Source organism: Xiphophorus couchianus, chromosome 23 (genome assembly GCF_001444195.1).
Source record: "Xiphophorus couchianus chromosome 23, X_couchianus-1.0, whole genome shotgun sequence".
NCBI classification, from domain to species: Eukaryota; Metazoa; Chordata; class Actinopteri; order Cyprinodontiformes; family Poeciliidae; genus Xiphophorus; species Xiphophorus couchianus.
The window spans coordinates 5,750,755-5,770,690 of NC_040250.1; the positions used below are offsets into that span (position 1 = coordinate 5,750,755).

Sequence of the window (19,936 nt, forward strand, 5' to 3'; positions counted from 1 at the left end):
CAGCTTGCTGTTAATAAAACTGAGAATCCCACGGAGCATTTTTCCATCATCTCCTGCAACCTCTGCGCTCCTCCCAGATATTATTCCGTGTTACTTCCAGCTGTGAGTGTGAATCTCCTGCTGTGAAAGGCATGCAGGAACAGCAGCAGAAGCTCAGACAGTCTGCATTTCCCCTGGATCTCCCAGGTGTTTTTAGATGTGAAAACAGTTAAAGACCCTCAAACCAACTGTAATATCTGCTGCTGAGCTGATAAAACATCATTCAAAAGCATCATCCACCCACTGGTTGGTGAAGAATACACTAGATAATTTATATGGTTTTTGAATGAACTATGGATCCTTTGCATGATAAGCAAGCATCTCCAAGTTGTCTATAAAGGACATAGCTGTGGTCAGTAAATCTCACACTGGCTGTGGATCAGGAGTTGTTTTTCCAATATTAGACAGCAAGCAGTTTGTCTTGTCTGATATAGGAGCCAGATGGATTGGGTCTAGCCCTCATGGCAGCTTAATATTTCACTGAATCATCAGGAAAGATAAACTAATCATGTGACAAATAGGTGAGTTTATCTTCAAAGGCAGAGTAGGAGAAAAATAACTCAACAAAGTTCTGTGTGTCTACAGTTTTCAAGAGGTAAATAGTTCATTGTTTCAATTCAGCATGAAGAGCAAATATTTCATGTCTGAAATAGGTTTAAAACAAATTGAAGGACTGTATGACTAAAAAGAGGACAATGTACCACATATTCTTTGCTGTACTGAGAATTAAAAATCTAAATTAATACAAGGAAATATTATGCTCGCTGAATGAACCTAAATTTGTACTTTTCAATGTCTCCACTGTGCAGTTTTTACACCATCTTGCAAAAAGCGTCTTGCCCTTTGAAGTTTTTACATTTTTTAATGTAACTGCCAATATCTTCCATGTGTTATTCTATTGGATGATTTGGTAATAGACCAACACTGAGAACTGTGAAGAACAGTGAAGTGAAAGGAAAATAAAGGCACACATCTACAGGTAAAAATCACAGTGTGTGGTACGCATTAGCATTCAAGCCCTTTCCTCTGGTACTACTGCACATAATTGAGTGCAGCCATTTGCTTTCAGAAGTGAACTAATTAGTAATTTAATCTCAGTATAGATGCAGCTGTTCTGTGAAGACTTTGGAGGTTTGTTAGAGAATATTATGGAACAAAAAGCATCATGAAGACCAAAGAACACACCACAAAGGTTACAGAGGAAATTGTGAATCAGTTTAAAGGCTTAGATTATAAAACAATGTCCCAGGTTTTGAACAAAGCACTGTTCATTCCATCAATAAGTAATGAATGCATAGCGTAAATCTATTGAGAGGACAGATCCTGCATATTTGGCCTGTATGGAAGAGGGTCAGTGTTGAAACAAAGATAAGAGAATTTTAATTTGCAGTTTGTTAGAACCCAGGAAGGGGAGGTGGCCTAGAAGAAGAGGGGACAAGAAAAAAAAACTTTTGGGCCTACATGCAGCATCCTGTGTGTGGCAGAAAATTAACCCTGTAAATCACCACCTAACACACTATCCTCACAATAAAACACGACAGTGGCAGTATCATGCTCTGAGAATGCTTGTGAGACTTGTGGAGCAAAATATGGTGCAATACTGGAAGAAAACCTGTTAAGTGTTACAAACAGACTTGGGACTGAGGCAAACTTTCTGGCAAAGCAGTTTCAGTCTGTGCATAAAGATCTAGAAATAAAGTACTAGAAAAGAGTCTCAGGTGTAATTGCAGTAAATAGTGGTTCGACTAAATGCAAATTTTTGCCACAGAATATATAAGATTTTAATGGGAACACACTTGAGCAAAGCACTATATGCAGCTGTAGATCAAATGTTATTTTAAATGAAAAAATATCACTAATCTTTTTCCTTGCGACGCCTACACACCTTCACCACAGAAATAGGTAACAACTTGACAATCCTCAACAACTAAATCCTCAACTGTTTATGGCAGCACAAGATTTTATTTGCAAATTTAAAAAATGTAAGACAGATTTGTACTAATCTTTTTTTTAGCTCTGTGTTCTAGTGAAAGCAAAGTAAGCTGACTTGTTTTTTATTGTTTGTAGCTAATAACAAATTAATACCCTGCAGCTTCTTATGGGTTTTAACAGCCTTTGCTGTAGCTTCTCAAAGCGCTACTGTTTGTGTTCACAATAAATGTGTGAGAAGTAAAAGCATAGAAGCTTTCAATGACAAGCAATCCTCACTCAGCTACTCTGTGGGAAGTCACTTCATGCTGTGTGGAATGAGCTTAGACTGCTCGGAGCAAAACTGTGAAACAAGTCCACACTGATAGAAAGCTGGCAGGAGAAAGAAAAAGCTGCTGCTGTATGTTTATATCAAAGGCTTACTACAGTGCAGGGTTATAACAGGCAATCAAAAACATTAGCATAATTACTGTACGTGCACAAACACCTCTGCTGCAGTGAGAGGGATCCATGAAAACTCCAGAGACATGCTGTGAAACTGTGGCTTCCAGTCTGATCCCTAAAGCTCACTTTAGAAAATGTTTAACATAGATGTGTTACTGTATCTGGTGATTTAGCCCAGATATGTAAAAACCTCATCCTTTCACTGAATCATTTATGCTCTCTTTCCACAGGGTACCAGTAAGCTGCCATTTCAAACAATAAACAAAAGTACGAATCTCCTTCTTTTACTTTGTGGGAAGTTTTTAAAATAAAGACTTATTTTAAATTATGTCGTAGTAGGGCAGTTACTCCTGTTTGCTGGTTGATAGCTCTGCATTTAATAAATAAAAAAGTTCAAGGAACTGGAGATTAGTGCCACGTAATGGCCGCTAAATCCTCAGCAGAAGGAAAATATAAAAAACTGCATATAAAGTTTTACAATTACCAACATATTTTACAATTACATGTTGGTAATTGTAAAATATGTTGGTTTTGCAGTTACTAACTTGGTCACTATTGAGCCTCCCAAGGACGTGCTTTAAGTCAACTTCTATTCTTGATACTCTTTTGATTCCAATTCAACCCTAACACCACTGTGGAATTTCCTGATATCAATCAACATCAAAACTCTGATGTAAAGAAAACATTTAATCTCAATATAAAACCAGACAGTGGACTTCAGAAGAGAGAAGCAGGATAAACTACTTACCACCTGATTTAAATAGGATACTGATGGAGAGAGTGGCAAGTTCTCCCTACCTGGAGTATACAAACCTCCAGCCCAGTAAAGACAGGTACACAAGAATAGTGTGCCTTAGTCTAAAATGACTGAAAAGGTATAATATTTCCACAGTAGTACTGTAAACCTTCTTCATTTCTGCTACTCAGTAGTTTCTAACGATATCATCATCTGGTACAGGAATTGTAACTCATAAGACAGAAAAGCTGTAGATAGGCTGACTTTTGAGACATCTTGATTCAACGATGTGGATCCAGGGCACATAATGAACAACATTTACTATCCTAACTATAAAATTTTTAGGGGGCCATCATCCAGCAGGCGCTTGGATTCCATGCCATCTACAACTGAGAGTATGGGAAAAGGCTTCTTACCAGAAGCAGTGTCATTGGTCTGAGGACAGAGATAAAATACTATGCACTCAATTTATTTACAACAAATCTAATGATTTTACCTAGAGCAATTTTTATTTAATTTATTTTATGGGTTTTCTTTAGAGTTTAGCACCAAGTTGTTTTGTTTTTGTAATTTCACTGCTGTTGGTCTCTTACTCAAGATGGTTCTTATTTTAGGCACAATCTTGTGAGTGATATGTGAAAAAGAAAGTCAGTCACAAGTTAATATATTCTCTACTATAAAGTTGAACAGTGTGAAGGAAGAGTATTGATTTATTGTTTAGCTGAGCACTTGGTGTTTGCTCTCTATGCAGGATTTGTTCTACAGAAGGTCTTTTGTGCCATGTGTAAATGTTAAGGGACCAGATTTGATTTTTCTGATTGGTTTTGAAAGTTGAGATTTGTTTAGTCTTCTATTTGTAATTAAGTCATTTTTGTTTTAATTTAAAGTGATTTAGTTCGTTATTTGTTCAGTATTTCAGCAGGTTTTTCATCTAGTAACCTCTTTCTCATCATTATAGCTTGGAGCTGCACAATGTATTCAGTCGCGATCATCACTGAAATTACAATATGTACACAATTGCTAAGGGCTGTTTGGATGAAGTATTTGGAAGGTTATTGTATTTCGGGTGGCATACATTCAAACTGCTTGCCAGTAATATATTTGGCTCGATGGACGCACTTTTACCGTCTCACTGAGTAAAGTGATTTCAAACTACGTAGTAGGCGTTAGTTCTATCGAATCAGCTTATATATATTTGATGTCACTGCTGTTGTTCTCTTACACATACGAAAGCTGATTTACAGTTCTTCCAATAACATTTAGTTTAAGAATAAGAAGTGGAGCAACCCTGGCATTGTACAAATTATAAACAAGCAGAGACTTGTCAGTGGGAATTCAGCAAAAAAAGAAAGAATGTGTTTTATTGATACAAAAGGGAAAACAGGATCCCAGCCTGCATTTTCACAGTTGGATTGTAAATCCAAACAACAACAAATGAATAAATAACACATCTTGGATAATTTTGACTACAGCTAGCTGCAGAAAACTCCCTTATCTCAGAAAAATCAATAAATTGAGACCTACATTCTTTGTACGGGGCACAAATAATTTACTCTCTGAAACATGGAGGTGTTCGATTTTAGCAGAGTGGTGGATGGTTGTTTCGTGTTGTTGGAGCCTATTTTTGTTCTCTCTTAATAAGGTGTCTTTTGGCAGACTGGCTGGCAGCCCAAAACTGGGAGTATGTTTCACCCACACTCTGCTAGATATGACGAGCTGCAGCAGGTAGGTACGCTCCGGCTCTGTGTGGGATAATATGCCCACAATGAGACGTTCTGTTGCTTCACACTTGCTCAGTGTAACAAAAACAGAAAAAGGTAAAAACCTCCACAGTTGTGTCCCATTTCCAAACACTGAAACCACTGTGAGTTTGTTTGAGCTCACTAAAAGTTAACTAGAGTTATGTGTTTTTGTTTACATCTGTGCTTTGGACTGTAGTTAATGAGTGGATCAGGATGTTCTGGAGTTAGAGCTGCAGGCTGTAATTCTATTTTTTTTCTGTATGGTTTTGGATTAAGGGTCTTTATTGCTACAGCTCCAAGAAAGGCAAACATGTTTTGGTTATTTTCTGATGACGAGAGGTGGATATATTTGCCAAGGATGTTTCATATTCTCTGTCATAGCCATTAACAACATGTTGGTTGAAAGGGAAAAGATGTTTTAATAGGAGATGATGTTATTCGTTGACTCAAAGAAATACTTTTTCTGATAAATTTGAAAACTAATAAGGAGTTTGTTTTGTGCAAAGAATTTATTAATTACAATCCTCATTAAATCAGTTAAGAAATGTAAAATATTGTTTCAGATTTGGTCTCTGAAAATACAATTTTATTACTAATTTAGCCGCCAATTGTTAACATTTTTATTGTCTTTTATGTCAAAGTTATTGTATAAAGTATTTTAAATTATGTCTTTTAAAAGTATAATGACCATAGAAACATTTTAATTGAACTTTGCTGTGTCAATTAAGTAGATTTGATCAAAGATGTTGCCATAAAACTATCTATCCTTTCTGTGAGCTATCAATAGTGACCAATGAACCATTAGTTACTATTAGAAACTAAAAAACTAAGACAGCAGTCAGCACATAGACATAGATTGCTCATTGACAATGTAAGGATTGTTTGGTTTGTACTTGTTATTTTAGCAACAAAAAACATATTTTCTCTTTTTGTCTCAGACAAATCATTTATATTGAGCAAATATTCAGCAGGTCAGATCCAGAAAGACTTCAAACTGTCTGACTCTTAAACCAAACGCAGTAATCACATCTTAACTCCTTTAGCTGTTTCCATAAACTGATGTTGGGCTTCACATGAGGATGACAGCATGCACACAGACAGTAGGCATTTGTGGAGAGATTTATGTCTCCTTAAAGGTTAAACTAACAGCTTTACTGAGCTCAGTTATACCACATGATACCACAGGATGTGTTTGACTTATGGAAAATATCATCGTCCAAACCACATTCCGCTCACAACGAGAACACCCATTTAAAGATCATAAAATGCTTGTCACTCCATATAATATTGACTCTGCATTTCAGTCTCATGTGTAGTCAGGCAGAGCATAGTTTATATAGGAGGTTGTGATGACAATTCAGATGTGCAACACAAAAGAAATGCTGGGGAAACAGATAAAAGGAAGGTCGTTGAGATATGTAAAGATGTAAAATAAATTGATATCTTCATAACTTTATGCAGCAGTTCACACATGAGTATTTTGCAATGTATAGCAAGTAAACCTCAAGTTCAATTAGTGTTTATATTGCAATAAAATTAATGATTTATATCCTGATCTTGAATTTATTCCCATCAATTGTAGAAAATGCATCACAGAGATCTTTAGCTGTTTAAAGTTGTAATATATAAATAGGAGAACTCACTTAACACTCTAAAAAATATACAAAATAAATGAAAACATTTTTTTGAAAATGCAATAGCACCAGAATACACTTTCTTGTACTATTGCGGTAACAATACCATCACAAAACCATCAGAACAAAAGATCCTGAAATTGTCTAAAGTAGAAGTAGACTAAAGATTGAAAGTTTTCTACTCATTAATTTTTCTTCCCAGTTGTTCACTTTTTGAGCCTGCACTTTAAACGTTTCATTGAATCACATTAAGGGGAAAGCAGAACAGATGTGGGAAACCCTTAAGCACTTCTTTGTTCTTATGATAGCAGTCAAGTGTGAACTTCGGTCATCAAGGATGCAAGACAGCTCTCTGTCAGTCAATCAAGCAGACATCAGATTTTTGTTCTGCAGTTCAAAGTGACTGCTATCAAACTTAGCCTTTATGTCATCATCTTACAGGCCTTCTCACCCTCATGGCAGCGCTGGACTTCGAGGTGTCCAGGGAGTACTACCTGTCCGTGGAGGGAAGTCGTGGAAAGTCTTCCCTCAGTGACATCACAACAGTTATCATCAATGTGACGGACATGAACGATAATGCACCAGTGTTCAGACAGGGCGATTACAGCGCTGAGATACTGGAGGATCTGACACCCGGAAGTCTGGTTATGAAAGTAAGGAATAAATCCAATATATTGCAATGTAATGAAACTGGAGAAACATAATTTGTCTTTATACATAAAGACAAATGCAAACATCTAAATACTAAATACTAATATTCTACAAATACTGCAATTCTGCAGTCATTAAATTACAATGCAGCTCTAAGTGAATGTATCATAGTTTAAAGTGCCTTTTTATATAACGGACTCCTTTGATAATGATAAGTTTATTTCAGAAACTCAGTTCACCCTTGGGAATGCTGTATATAGATAGGTACACACTGACTGATGTTTCAGTAAAGTATGATTTTCATTTAAGATTAAAATATTACATTAAACCAAAAGAAAACATAATGCAAAAATGTGGGCTTTAAAGTATATATGATATGTGCTTTAGCACTAATTTTAACAAGCTTTCTTCATACTGTCTTAAATTGAAGGCATTTTAAAACCATTATTATTTAAATTTCTAATGTCTTTTTTATCATTTATAGACAAAATCTTGGACATACATGAAATATCCTAATGCTTTCTTAAGGTACACAGTGAACTTCATGAAGATTTTTATAAGCACTGGAATCATTGTTTTCAGTCAAAGCTTATTAGATGTACATTTTTATAATTTAGTAATAGATAATGTAATTTAAAAAAAATATTGTAATTCCTTTAACACACAAGAAAACCTTCTTAAAATTAAAAAAGAAGTGGAAGGTGAAAAACAAAATAAATTCATGTACAAAGACCTCATATGAGAAATCTGGAAGAATTTTTGAGTCAAGAGTGTAGAAAACCAGGTTGCACAATGAAAAGTTAATGAAGCAAAGATTTGATAATTTATGACATGTACACACACAAAACAGATAATTGTGAACCAAATAAAACATTTAATCAGGTAATATTTAATTGCAGTGCAAGCAGATGTGATACACACAAATACACAACATGACAGGAGGTGACGAATGAGGCGAGTAGAGAGTACTGACAACAGTTCGAACTTATACTGTATATTGATCAGACATTCAAGTGAGAAAGAAGCAGAAACCAGATTAAGCCACATGACGTCTCATCAGGGCGGCAGCAGATATATGGCAATAACACAGCTCAGCGACTCACTGGTTACAACACTTTCATCTAACAGGTCCAAGTTTTTCTTTGATGGCCAGCTGTTTCAGTTGTTTAATTAACTACAGAAAGTTGGATTAATTTTTTTAAGTGAGCTAAATTCAGAGAGAAACTGAAGGATGAAACTAAGTCTTCATCTGTTGGGTCTGTTTTATGACCAAACCTTTTCTCAAGATATTTTTGAGGGGATGAATAGGATCTAGAACAGAAATTACATTAAAGGACAACATGCATCTAATTTATTTAAAATAAACTCCAACAAAAGCAACTTCCATTAAAGTATGGGTCATTAAAGAACATATAAAGCACTGAAACAAGCCACGTTGGTCAAAAAGTTGGTAGATAATGCTTTGTATTAATGTCTAAGCTTGAAAACAAATCCTAACCAAAACATGTTTAAGTCTTGCATTAAATAGCAAAATATCAAGAATTAAAGTCAGTTGCAATTTAATGGTTTGCAACAACGCAATCAGAATGTATCAGCTTATAGGATTATAGCTGTATACAGAATCCATCATGTGCATCCTATACTGATTGTTCCTGTAAATGTTGTTAGTTGTGACAGAAAAAATCTGATTTTCAACATCTTAAATGTTATGCTTTGGGTGTGACCTGCTGTAGAAAATATGACACAAGTGATGGATTTTAGTGCTCTGGCTTTTATTTCTCTAAGACATCAAGAAAAGCTTGTGCCTGTTATGATAAGAAAATACATTCATACAAATGCTAACAGAGTTATGTCCTTTCTTTGGTCTCAATCTGTTTAGATCACCTTTGGCTCAGAAATATTACGCATTAATCATTTATTGGATGACGTTTTTTAAACTCAGTTGTTTTTCTATATTTTTATAATGATGTATAAAAAAAGAAAAAATATATATTTGCTTTGACTGTGGTGTTATCTATTCTTTCATTCCTATCAGGTAACAGCTTCAGACCTGGATGGTCCAATCAATAATCTGCTTCGGTACTCAATCGTTAGTGGAGATCTGCAGCAACAGTTCTCCATCCACCCTCGCAGCGGTGAAATTTCTGTCCGCACAGCACTGGACAGAGAAGAGGTCAGCGTGTGTGAAATACAAAAAAAAGAAAAACATTGAATGACAATTAAACAAAAAGTGTTTTGTTAAACCCTGATTTCTCCTTTGCAGATCACTCATTACTCTCTGACGGTGCAGGCAGCAGATGAGGGCAGGCCCCCTCTGTCATCGGCGGTCCTCGTCACCATCACTATCATGGACGTCAACGACAACCCACCTGTCTTCTCTCAGGTCAACCACAATCTAGTGCTGCAGGTACGACAACCTGAAAGTTTTGTTACGCTTATTCACAGAAAGCATGCAGACATTTTTGGTGGAACATGGCTTATTTGATGTTTATCCAGCTAATTGCTGAATCCTGAAAGATATGGCTGTGCAGATATTCTATCATCCATGTCATAGTAATCCTCATGCTTTGTTTGTGTTATTTTCGGCGTGGGCCACCACATGTTGGCTACCGTACATTTTGTCCAGATGATGCATCCACTTTGCTGCAGGCATGAAAGAACAAGTTCAGCCTACACTTTGCATTCAGCGCTCTCCTACAAAAGGATGTTTTTGAAAAGTACTCAAGTGCTTGAGAGAAGTAAGGGCTTGAAATAAAAAAGACACAAAAATATTATGCACATTAAGTTGATGCAAATCGTCTTAACTCATTAAGTCACCAATGACCTTGATTTTTGTTGTCCTCTTTTAGTGTTTTTGATGTAGCTTTTGCAGGCCTGGAAAGGAAAGAGAAAGAAGTCATTTTCTTAAACAGCTTGTCTTTTATGTACTTTTTATTGATTTGACCCTTGCAGGAACCATATGCACGTTTGAACAGGTTTTCCCACTGTGTTTTGATTTGTTGCAGCCACTGTTTTGTGCCTAGAGATCTTTCATGTCTGTCGCTTAAAAAAACAAAAAATGGCTGCACACCCTGCTGCACACACAAAGCACAGCTTCGACAAACTGTCGTGAACCGATACGTCAGGAGACAAAGAATTCCAGCAAGAACACACAGGAATAAGCCGCCGCCTCCTACAAAACAAATATATAAACTCCAGTGTCCTGAAGAGCAACAGTTGCATTCATGTGTGATATTTTACGACTCTGTGTAAAAATAGGTGCAACATGAATGAGGATGAGCAAAGAATGCAGTGCCTCTCGCAAGTGCCTCATTTTGTGTTCACTTTGTTCACATGGAGACAAAGGGGCAGACGGTGTCCCCAACATTCCCTGACAATCTTACATAGAGATACCATAGCCAGTGATAAAGAGAAATTAGAAATGACTTATTTTGTTTATCTCTTTCATTTACTTGATTCAAAACAAGAGTACACAGATTTCTTTCTGAACTTTGAATTCAAACTTCAGAGGGATCAGCTATCGTGATTGCCACTGTGTTCAACCTTTTTGCTTTAAACCTTTTATTACACAACCACGTCTGCTGAGGTGGAAAAAAACTTTTAACGGGCAATTTACCTGCACTTTAGCTCCTGGGAACGCATGTATTTCACAATGTTTCAGTTTTCCACGTGTCTGTGTATGTTTGTTTATAAATCTGCTCCTGGCTAGCTGTGGTTGTTACTCATTGACGGCGTTTTATCTGCCAGCTCTTCATCACTTTGACTGCTGCACGTTTGCCAGCTCTCTTCACACCATCCAGCCACGGGAAAGCATGGTCGTGAGACCAAACTTTGCCAAATGTCGATTGTGGATGAATCCAAAGTCTTTGAAATGCTCCCATGTGCTAACGCCAGCTCTGCCTGATGAAGGCGCTCTGATTGCAGTGAGCAGATGGATGCGGCTGCAGACGGTCTGAGGAGTTGTTAATTTTTACAGACAGGTGCTGCAGGTCGACAGCGGCCTGGATTTTCTTTTTGGCAGTTAATTACAGTCTTTGTTTGACTATTTGTCACCTTCAGACGTCTGCTTTTACGAGAGGCACATCTGTTGTGGGGAAGTGAAGCTGCCACTATAGGCTGGAGTTGAGTTTGAAATCTTCACTAAAACCAGCAGTTTGACAAGTGATTCATTTTGGTTCCCAGAACCACCACAGAGGAAGCCACAGGAGATATAAATCAAGATAAATTCTTCATCGCTGAGGAAGATTGTCTCCACTGAGCAGTGAAAACAATCTGAAGACATTTAAATGTACCAGGATTAAATTGTTCTGCTCAGAGCCCATTTGCAGATTCAGCTGAGTTGGGTAAATTCTGGACTAAAAACCCAATGGAATTTTATGTCTTTTTGCATGAACCACTTTCTCTGTATCAGTGTGCATTCCTCATTCTGAATAATTTCCTAGAAAGTAACTCTTGCAGACAAACATTGTGTTCAATTACAGTCTATCTTTAACTTCAGTGAAGCCCCGGGGTTTGGGATGAATATTTATTTTTTTTTATTTCAGGTCCTTAATGGAATGTCCTGAAGTGAAAGTAATTAAATGTAGGCCAAAATAAAAGCTGTTTGACTTTTTCTCAGTTTGAGTGAAAAAAGAGAGGGGGAGAATAGCAATTTTAAATACCTCATAAATACCTTAAAGTTTTTTGTTCTTTCATGTTTTACTTCATTACTATTGATTGTGAACTATTATTTTATAGCAGCTTGTACCAGAATGGTAAGCACATGCCTTTTTGTAAAAAAAATGTAGATGTGTTATGAAGACTTCAGTCTGATTCACCTCTAACTTTTTCAAACTATTTTAAAATTTGCATCTTCCTATTTGTCACCTTTAAAACCTTTAAAATTCTCTTTATTTCAAGATTCACTTTGTCAAATGATAGTGGAGTTGTCTGCCAGTTGTAGAGCAGGGGCCCTGGTACTCATCTCTAGGGGAGCCTAGTATTAAGCTACAGAATGGACCAGGTGACATTTTTAATCTGCTCCACCTACAAAGACGTTTAGGATCAAGTACATTAGAGAAGCGATGATGTTTGGATGTCTGTTCCTGGGAATTCAAGATTTGTATGGATGTAGACATGATATAAAAGGCTTAACTGTGGTCTTTGAATGAAATTCACCTGTCTGTGTTTCTCTAATCCTAAATAGGAACACAAAAGCCTTCTGCATTTTATGTGGCTCTGTTTGGTCTATAAGCAAATTGTAGCAGGTGTGGTCATATAGGTAATAAAATGTGTTACTCCGCCGCTTCATAAAACCACAAATATGCAGACAGAGGTTAGGCTCACTGAATCCCAACTGCTCAACACTTTGTTTTATCTTAAGTTAATTAGGCTTTTGTGTCAATATGGCAACTCTTGTGTTCAGCTAAGCCAGAGGTACAAGACCAGCTTTCAACATTTACAACACATTCGACCGTTTTCGTCACAGTCTGCTGCAGCTTTCTTTTAACAGACCTGACTCATAATGTGATGCATGGTTTAATTTAAATTGCTAACACTGCACATGGGTTGGTGTATGTATTAGCCCAATAATTTCACATTTTGTGTACCTTTCCTGCCATCCATCTTCGGCAGAGTGCTGTTCTGAGACTGATGGCTTTGTTTTGTAAGGGACCACTGGTTTCTAATAGTATTAGGACGCAATAAAAAGAAGCTTCAACTGAATATGTAATTCATCACAGCAAACATGTTTTGATCTCTTTTAGTAAAGCTTGGCATCATTTGTGAAGTACAGAATATTAAATTCAATTGAAAGGCAAACGTGTTATTAAAATGAAACCCATAAACTTTTTTGTTTGGGTCAAGTTTTTCATAAATTGCTATAAATGCGCTGTTGATTTTCAATACATACTATTTAAAGATGAATGAAAATCTGAAATAAAAATAAATACATTTCTTATAGGAGGGAGAGTCCATCGGCAGTAGCATCCTTCAACTTGTTGTGACAGATAAAGACACTCCAAAGAACGGTCCGCCTTTCTCCTTTCACATCCTCAGTGGCAACAGTGACCGCCGTTTCAATGTCGACCAGGGTGGTCTGTTGTCTCTTTCTGCACCTCTCAGGAAGAAGAACAAACCCTACCATCAGCTGAAGATCCAGGTAAGAAGGGCCACTACACATCTGTTTTTACTCTTCCACTTCTGTCTGTTGTCTCTCTTTCCTCTAAGCTGCTTTCTCCCTCTTCACCTAGTGGACTGGAGGCAAATACACTGCAATTTCTGTCAAAGTCTTCATATCACTTCTGACATTGAAAATTCTGTTTTCACATTGTCAGTAAAACTACAAAAAAAGAAGAAATTGTGATCCTGCTGTTTAAATCTGCTGAGTTTACCTTGTAGCCACAGCTGCTGTCAGGAAATTTAAAGTTTGCTCAGGGAAACCTTAAAGCTATAACATAACTTATCTGAAAAATATGTTTTTGACTTATTTGTTGAAACTGTCACTTTGCCATGACAGTATTTTTGAGACAGATAATCTGTGAAAAAAACTATACTGATCTGCATAAATGCATCACTCCTGGTAAAAACCAACCAATCAGAGCCAGGAACACAATCTTAGTGCTGTTAATCAACCTACTGTCATTTTGCTAATGGTGGAGAAGCAACTCATTGTTACAGAAAATCTCTTCCGCTTGTAATCGGTGGTCATGCTAACATGCTCTGTTGTCGGGAAAAAGCTGTAACACAGCAGAGAACAAGGAGGAAAGTGTGAGCGGCGCATACACAAGAATGATTGAGAATGCTAAGACCCTCCTCCTGTTTCTGATTGGTTGTGTCTGACCAAGCAGTGCATTTTTGAGGAGGTACCCAGTATCCAGTAGTACTGGGTAAAGAATTTTTTCATAAATTATCTGTCTTATACAGTCACGACAAAGTGACAGTTTTAACAAATATTTCAAAAACTGACTTTTCCTAAAATTACGTACCGTTTCTGGAAAAACAGACATCTTCCATCTGTATTCAATGACCTAATTTGTGTTCGCTAAATCAAATAAACTGACTTGATTAGATAGATGAAAATGCGGCAAATTTTAAATGTTTGTTTCTGTTAATTCTGGCAATCTTATCTTGCAGTGAATGAAAGGTTTCTATCAACACTTATGCTTCTTTTGCATAAATTACAGCACCAATATAGTGTGATATTAAGGTGATCATCCTTTAGTTCTGCTGAAGAAGTCCAGGTTGCTTGAACAGCAGTCTTCAGCTTCTCTGCGTTGGAGCCACCAATGCAGTGTTGTGTTTGATCAAGAAACAGATGAGAGCCTTGAGTGTCTTTTAGAAACACTCCACAGTTTCTCTGTAGGGTTAAGATAAGACAATTTGGTTAGCATTTCAACTCCAGTATTATCATGGTCTTTAAACAAGGTGGTGGTAATGTTGTGAGTGTGGGCAGGTACCAAATCCTCCTTGAAAATGAAATCAGCATTTCCGCCAACGATGTCAGGAAAAGGAGGAATGAAGCTTTCTAGGAAGCTGGGGTGACTTTGGACTGAATATGAAGGCCAATACCAGGAAATGACTTGATTCCCCAAATCATCACTGACTGAAAATTCACACTGAACCCTTAAGCATCTATGATTCTGTGTCTCTCAGCTCTTCATCCTGACTCTGGGGCCTTGATTTCCAGTTACTCATTTCATCTTAAAAAAGGACTTTGGACCACTAAGCAACAGTCCTGTCCATTTTCCCCTAAGCCTAAAGTAAATGCTTTTAATTCAGGAGCGGCATAACAAGGAATGCAACAGATGTAGCCCCTGTCCTGGATATATTTATGTGTGGTGACTCATGTAGCACAGACTCCAGCTGCTGCTCATGCCTTGTGAATTTTCTCGAAACTCTTGAAAGAGCTTCGCTTTACAATCCTCTTAAGGCTGTGGTTATCCCCTTTGCTGTTTCTTCATCTCTTTTCTGACACTTTCACCCCCCCTTCCACATGCAGAAATTTTATTTGCTTAGATAAAACAGCTTGAGAACAGTCAGCTTCGTTAGACATAATCTTTTGTGACTTTCTAGTTTGTGAAAGGTATCAGTGAATGTCTGCTGGACAGCTGTCAAGTCAGGAGATTTCCCTATGATTGAGCAGGCCTTGTTTACATAGTACTCATATTTGCTAAGAAATTGAATTTTGAACATGTGAAACATATGTGTTTTTAATTGAGCTTAACTCCCTATTTGAATTAATCAAATGGAATTAGTTCCTGTAATATAATTTACTGATTATTTTTAAAACTTTGAGACACTTTAGACTTAAGTCATTTTCATGCAAAAGGTTAGTTTTTAGTGATTTATTAGTTTGAGGAAAGAAAAATTAATAAACAAAATCAGTTTAGCAGGAAAGCAATATCTGTTAAAAGTGCCATACTTTAAAAAAAACTGCAATCGTGTGAAGGAAAGGGTGAAACCATTGCATTTTGTTTATTCAGGTAACCGACAGTGGTCACCCTCCGCTGTCTTCTATCTGTGTGATCAACATCAACGTCACTGAGCAGAGCAAGTATCCTCCCACCGTTGTCCCCCTCGAGGTCTTCATTACTACCACCGGAGGACTATTTGCAAATCGGGTCATCGGCAAACTCCACGCATCGGATCAGGACCTGCAGGACATCTTGACCTACAGGATGGTTTCACAAAAGCCAGAGGGCCAAAGGTTCTCCGTGGACCTGACTGATGGTAAAATCTGGGCGGATGAAAACCTGGAGGTGGGCTCGTATGCGCTGAACATCAGCGTGAGCGACGGGAAGTTTACTGTCTGGACAGAGGTCAAGGTTCACATGTGGGCAGCCAGTCAGAGCGTGCTGGACTCTGGCCTGACGCTGCAGCTGGTCGGGATGTCACCCGAGGAGTTCCTGGGAGATCACTGGAGAGGCCTCCAGCGCAAAATGGCACAGTCTCTTAGCCTTCCCAAACAAGAGCTCTATCTTGCCAGCCTGCAGCAGCTGTCTGACACCAAGGCCCTGGAGGTGCTGCTGGTCCGCAGGCCTGAGGGAGGACTCATTCAGTCGCTGTCAGGGAGCAAACTCGAAGGTGAGCTGTCAGCAGAATTACTTCTTTATAAGGCTATGTTCACACAGCAAGTCTTAATTCATGCTACTAATTAAACCCGGCTGCAAGGAGACTTGTGCATGGTTTACATCCTTAAAGTGACCGGCATGCACAGAATGAGCAGAACTTTGACATCACTGTTTACAGAAATAATAATGGATGGTACCGTTTATGAATCAATTTTAAGGTTTATTCATCAATAGGAGTTGATAGTATTGTTTCGAGACTGCAACAAGAAAACGTCAGCAAATAAAATGAAAGCACAACTAATAGCAATGGCTTTGTGTAGTATTGGCTGCAATTTCTGTACTCTGTCTGGATGTGTAGTCAGAGTCAGGAGTGGTGGGATTATGACATAGACTTCTTTCATAATTTTTTAATCATAAACTTCTGGATGGATGTGTAGTCAGAGTCAGGAGTGGTGGGATTATGACATAGACTTCTTTCATAATTTTTTAATCATAAACTTCTGGATGGATGTGTAGTCAGAATCAGGAGTGGTGGGATTATGACACAGACTTCTTTCATAATTTTTTAATCATAAACTTCAGCCATTGTTTATGTCCTAACTTATCACGTCAGGTGCAGAATTATGATGCATCTCTCACATTGATGACATAAAAGCCAGATAAACTGCAGTGTGACCATTCAGACTGCTGACATTTTGTAAACAATTGGATACACATCTGAATTAGTAACACATGGAAGTTTTTTAGGGTAAAAAGATTGGAATTGGCCCATTAGACTGCTGCGAAAGGGTAAAATAAAGGCAGATTTGGGTCGCATTTGCCTGCTGAGTGAACATAGCCGAAGACATGTGATCATGGCAGTCCGTACAGTCTGAATGTGAACACTTTGATTTAGGTATTTTAGCAGAGTTAGAAGACTCCCTGGGTCTCAGAATTCCCAAGGTGAGCCATGACGGATGTGTGGAAGCCAGCTGTCTGGCGAGAGGCTGCAGGAACGCCGTGCTGCTGTCAGGAGCGAAGCTGAGCCATTTCACCACAGCCAGAGCTGGTTACATCACACCGCAGCACACCTGGGAGAGCGTCTGCTCCTGTAACGGTACGTCACTCTGTCTCAGTGTCAGTGTGTGTCTGAGCTTCAGAGAGACAGCCATCAGAAACGGTGCTGATGTGAGATCGTGTGAACTGCAGAGAAAGTTGTGGTTCTGGAATGGAAACGCTGAAGTTTGCTAACACAAAGCTCGGTGTCTGTCGCTCTGAATATCTGGGTGTGCAGCCCCAAAGTTCACATAAACTTTTATAGTTGCTCCAGTACAAAACAGTGGCAACACACATAACATAATGAGCACTGCATGAGCTTGAGCAATCTTATATAGCACAGAGTTTTTAGCTTTGGACTCATCCAAAAGTGATGGAGAAAATGGAACAGAGAAAAAAAAATACATTCATTATTTTGCTTTCATTACGCAACGTGTTTAAAGGATAAAAAAGCAAGTAATTATATGATCAGTAACTGAAACTGCAGGAAAATAAAACTGAGAGTTCCTCAGTCTCTGTTATGAAAAAATCTGAGATTTTATCTGCAAGCCGTATCACTCAGTGCTATGTTAACATTAGATTAAAAAATGATGAAAAAAACATAACATTAATAGCCTGTTGATTTTAGGCTTAGTAAACCGAAAAGCACACAGACATTTTGCAGGACTTCTCATCTCCCTGAACGTAATTTACAGACAGTTTGATCCATCTCCATCCCTCCAAAAGATGTTTAATTTAAGTGGTCCCTTGTTTGACCTGATTAGGTCTGTATTGGGATTATACTCACTGTACTGCTGTGTCAGATAGATTCCCCGCCAGCCTCTGTAGTGGTGGCTGTCACACAGAGCTGTAACAAGTTTAAAGGTTTGACAGCATCATTTGCTGATAACAGGAGGACAAATGTATTTTATTTGGTGATAAAACAATGGGAAACAAATATGGTAATGGTAATGGAGAGAGAGAGAGATTGTTTCGTTATCAGAAATCTGAGCCAAGATATTGTCCTCACATACACACACAAACACACACACACCCACACACAAAAGGCTGCTGTGTCAGTGCTGGTTTATTTTGATGAAATGCTGGCAGAAATCTCTCCTCTGCACCCTGCCAGCACTTTCCTGCCAGAGTAAAGCGCTCTGTTGACACAGAATCTAACAACCTGCGCTGTGCTTCTATTGCACACACACTCAGACACCAATAAAGTGTGAGTGTGGCTCACAAGAACCCTTCTAGATGTGAAATTTGGATGCTAACCACTTCTTTCAATTTGATGGCTGCTGCAAAACCTCAGCAACCGCTGCCCTACATGATCCTTTCCCTATATACAGTACAGTTGAAACTTGATATTGATATGCACTGTATAAAAAGACAATATTTACTCACTGCCTGGCATTGAAATAGACTATATGTTTTCTGTTTGAAGTCAGTAGAAAAACTGTTGTTACTGGAGTTATGCTTCCACTGTGCATATCAGGCCATAAGGTATATTTAATATTACAATTGGCGCCTAAAAGAGCTTCCAGAGGGGTCTCAAGTATTTAGATTTCAACAATCTGTTGTGGTTGCTTATAGTCCCTAACCCTAGCAAATACTGGGCTCTAGTGTATGTAAGATTTAGAATTTAACAAAAGTAATTAAAAAATATATCTGACAGTATTGTCATTTATTATATTGATATTTAGCAATAGAGATGCACCAATCCGATATTAATATCTGTATCAGTCTTGATACTGAAAAAAATTAAAGATCAGGTATTAGTGACAATGTGCCACGAGGGCAGAGCTATTCAGTCCAGTCCTATGCTTTGTGGTCTGAGCGACATTATGCTTTATTATTTATTTTACATTATATTTGGAATTCGTCATTGCACTTTCCGAAACATTTAAAAGGTTTGTTGCAGTTTACTTTTTACATATTTGACTACAGTAGTCAAGCTGTTGTTTTTGTCAGTTTCAGTTTCTTTATAATTTATTTTACATTGGTTATGCCTTGCACTGACTGAACAAATTCAAGTTGTGTTGTTTTTTTACATGTTTAACCAAGCTTGTGAAACTATTGGTGTATTTAAGTGTGCTGTGCTGGTTTACTGTTATCTAATAATTTTGTAATTCACTACATTTATGTCTGTGTTCAAACAAATAAGTCCATTCAGCACTGTTTCTCTGTATGGGATCGGTATCGACTGATACTGACTGTTGTGTTTTCAGATGAAATAAACTTTCTAAAACACAACATTTGCTGAAGTAGCAAACTACAACATCATATTAGTTGATGAAAAAACATGTTTTTTTTGCAATATGAGACTTGTGCTTTTAGGGGCATATACAGAAAATGCATGTTCCTCATTCTCTACCTTCCTAATTTTATCATTGCATCTAATGAATCACAGATTAGAAAACTAATTAGTCCCCGTTAGACAGAGAAAATTGAATCTGCTAAATTAGTTTACCTTTGATGAGGAAGCAGTAATATCTCTGTACCCGTCATTATTCAGCAGTCTCTCAGCAAAGTGCTCTGTAGCTATCAATGAATCAGGATTAAGAATTAACAAGTCTGATATTACAATGTCACAGTCCAAACAGATTCAAATGAGAAATAAATAGATTATGTTATAAACTCAATACTTTCCTGTCTACATATCTGGTGGGTTTTTTTTTTATTGTTTTTGGCTGA

At 37.6% G+C, this 19,936-nt stretch overlaps 1 protein-coding gene across 1 annotated transcript in view; it reads left to right on the forward strand.

Moving 5' to 3' along the window:
• The window catches only part of fat2 (FAT atypical cadherin 2), a 97,880-nt gene that overhangs the window by 59,969 nt on the left and 17,975 nt on the right, over positions 1–19,936 (forward strand). Inside the window, exons 17-22 of the mRNA XM_028009662.1 lie at positions 6,966–7,177; positions 9,211–9,348; positions 9,439–9,582; positions 13,117–13,314; positions 15,638–16,238; positions 17,121–17,321. Of these exons, the coding sequence (XP_027865463.1) occupies positions 6,966–7,177; positions 9,211–9,348; positions 9,439–9,582; positions 13,117–13,314; positions 15,638–16,238; positions 17,121–17,321 (1,494 nt within the window). The remainder of the gene's footprint in view (positions 1–6,965; positions 7,178–9,210; positions 9,349–9,438; positions 9,583–13,116; positions 13,315–15,637; positions 16,239–17,120; positions 17,322–19,936) is intronic.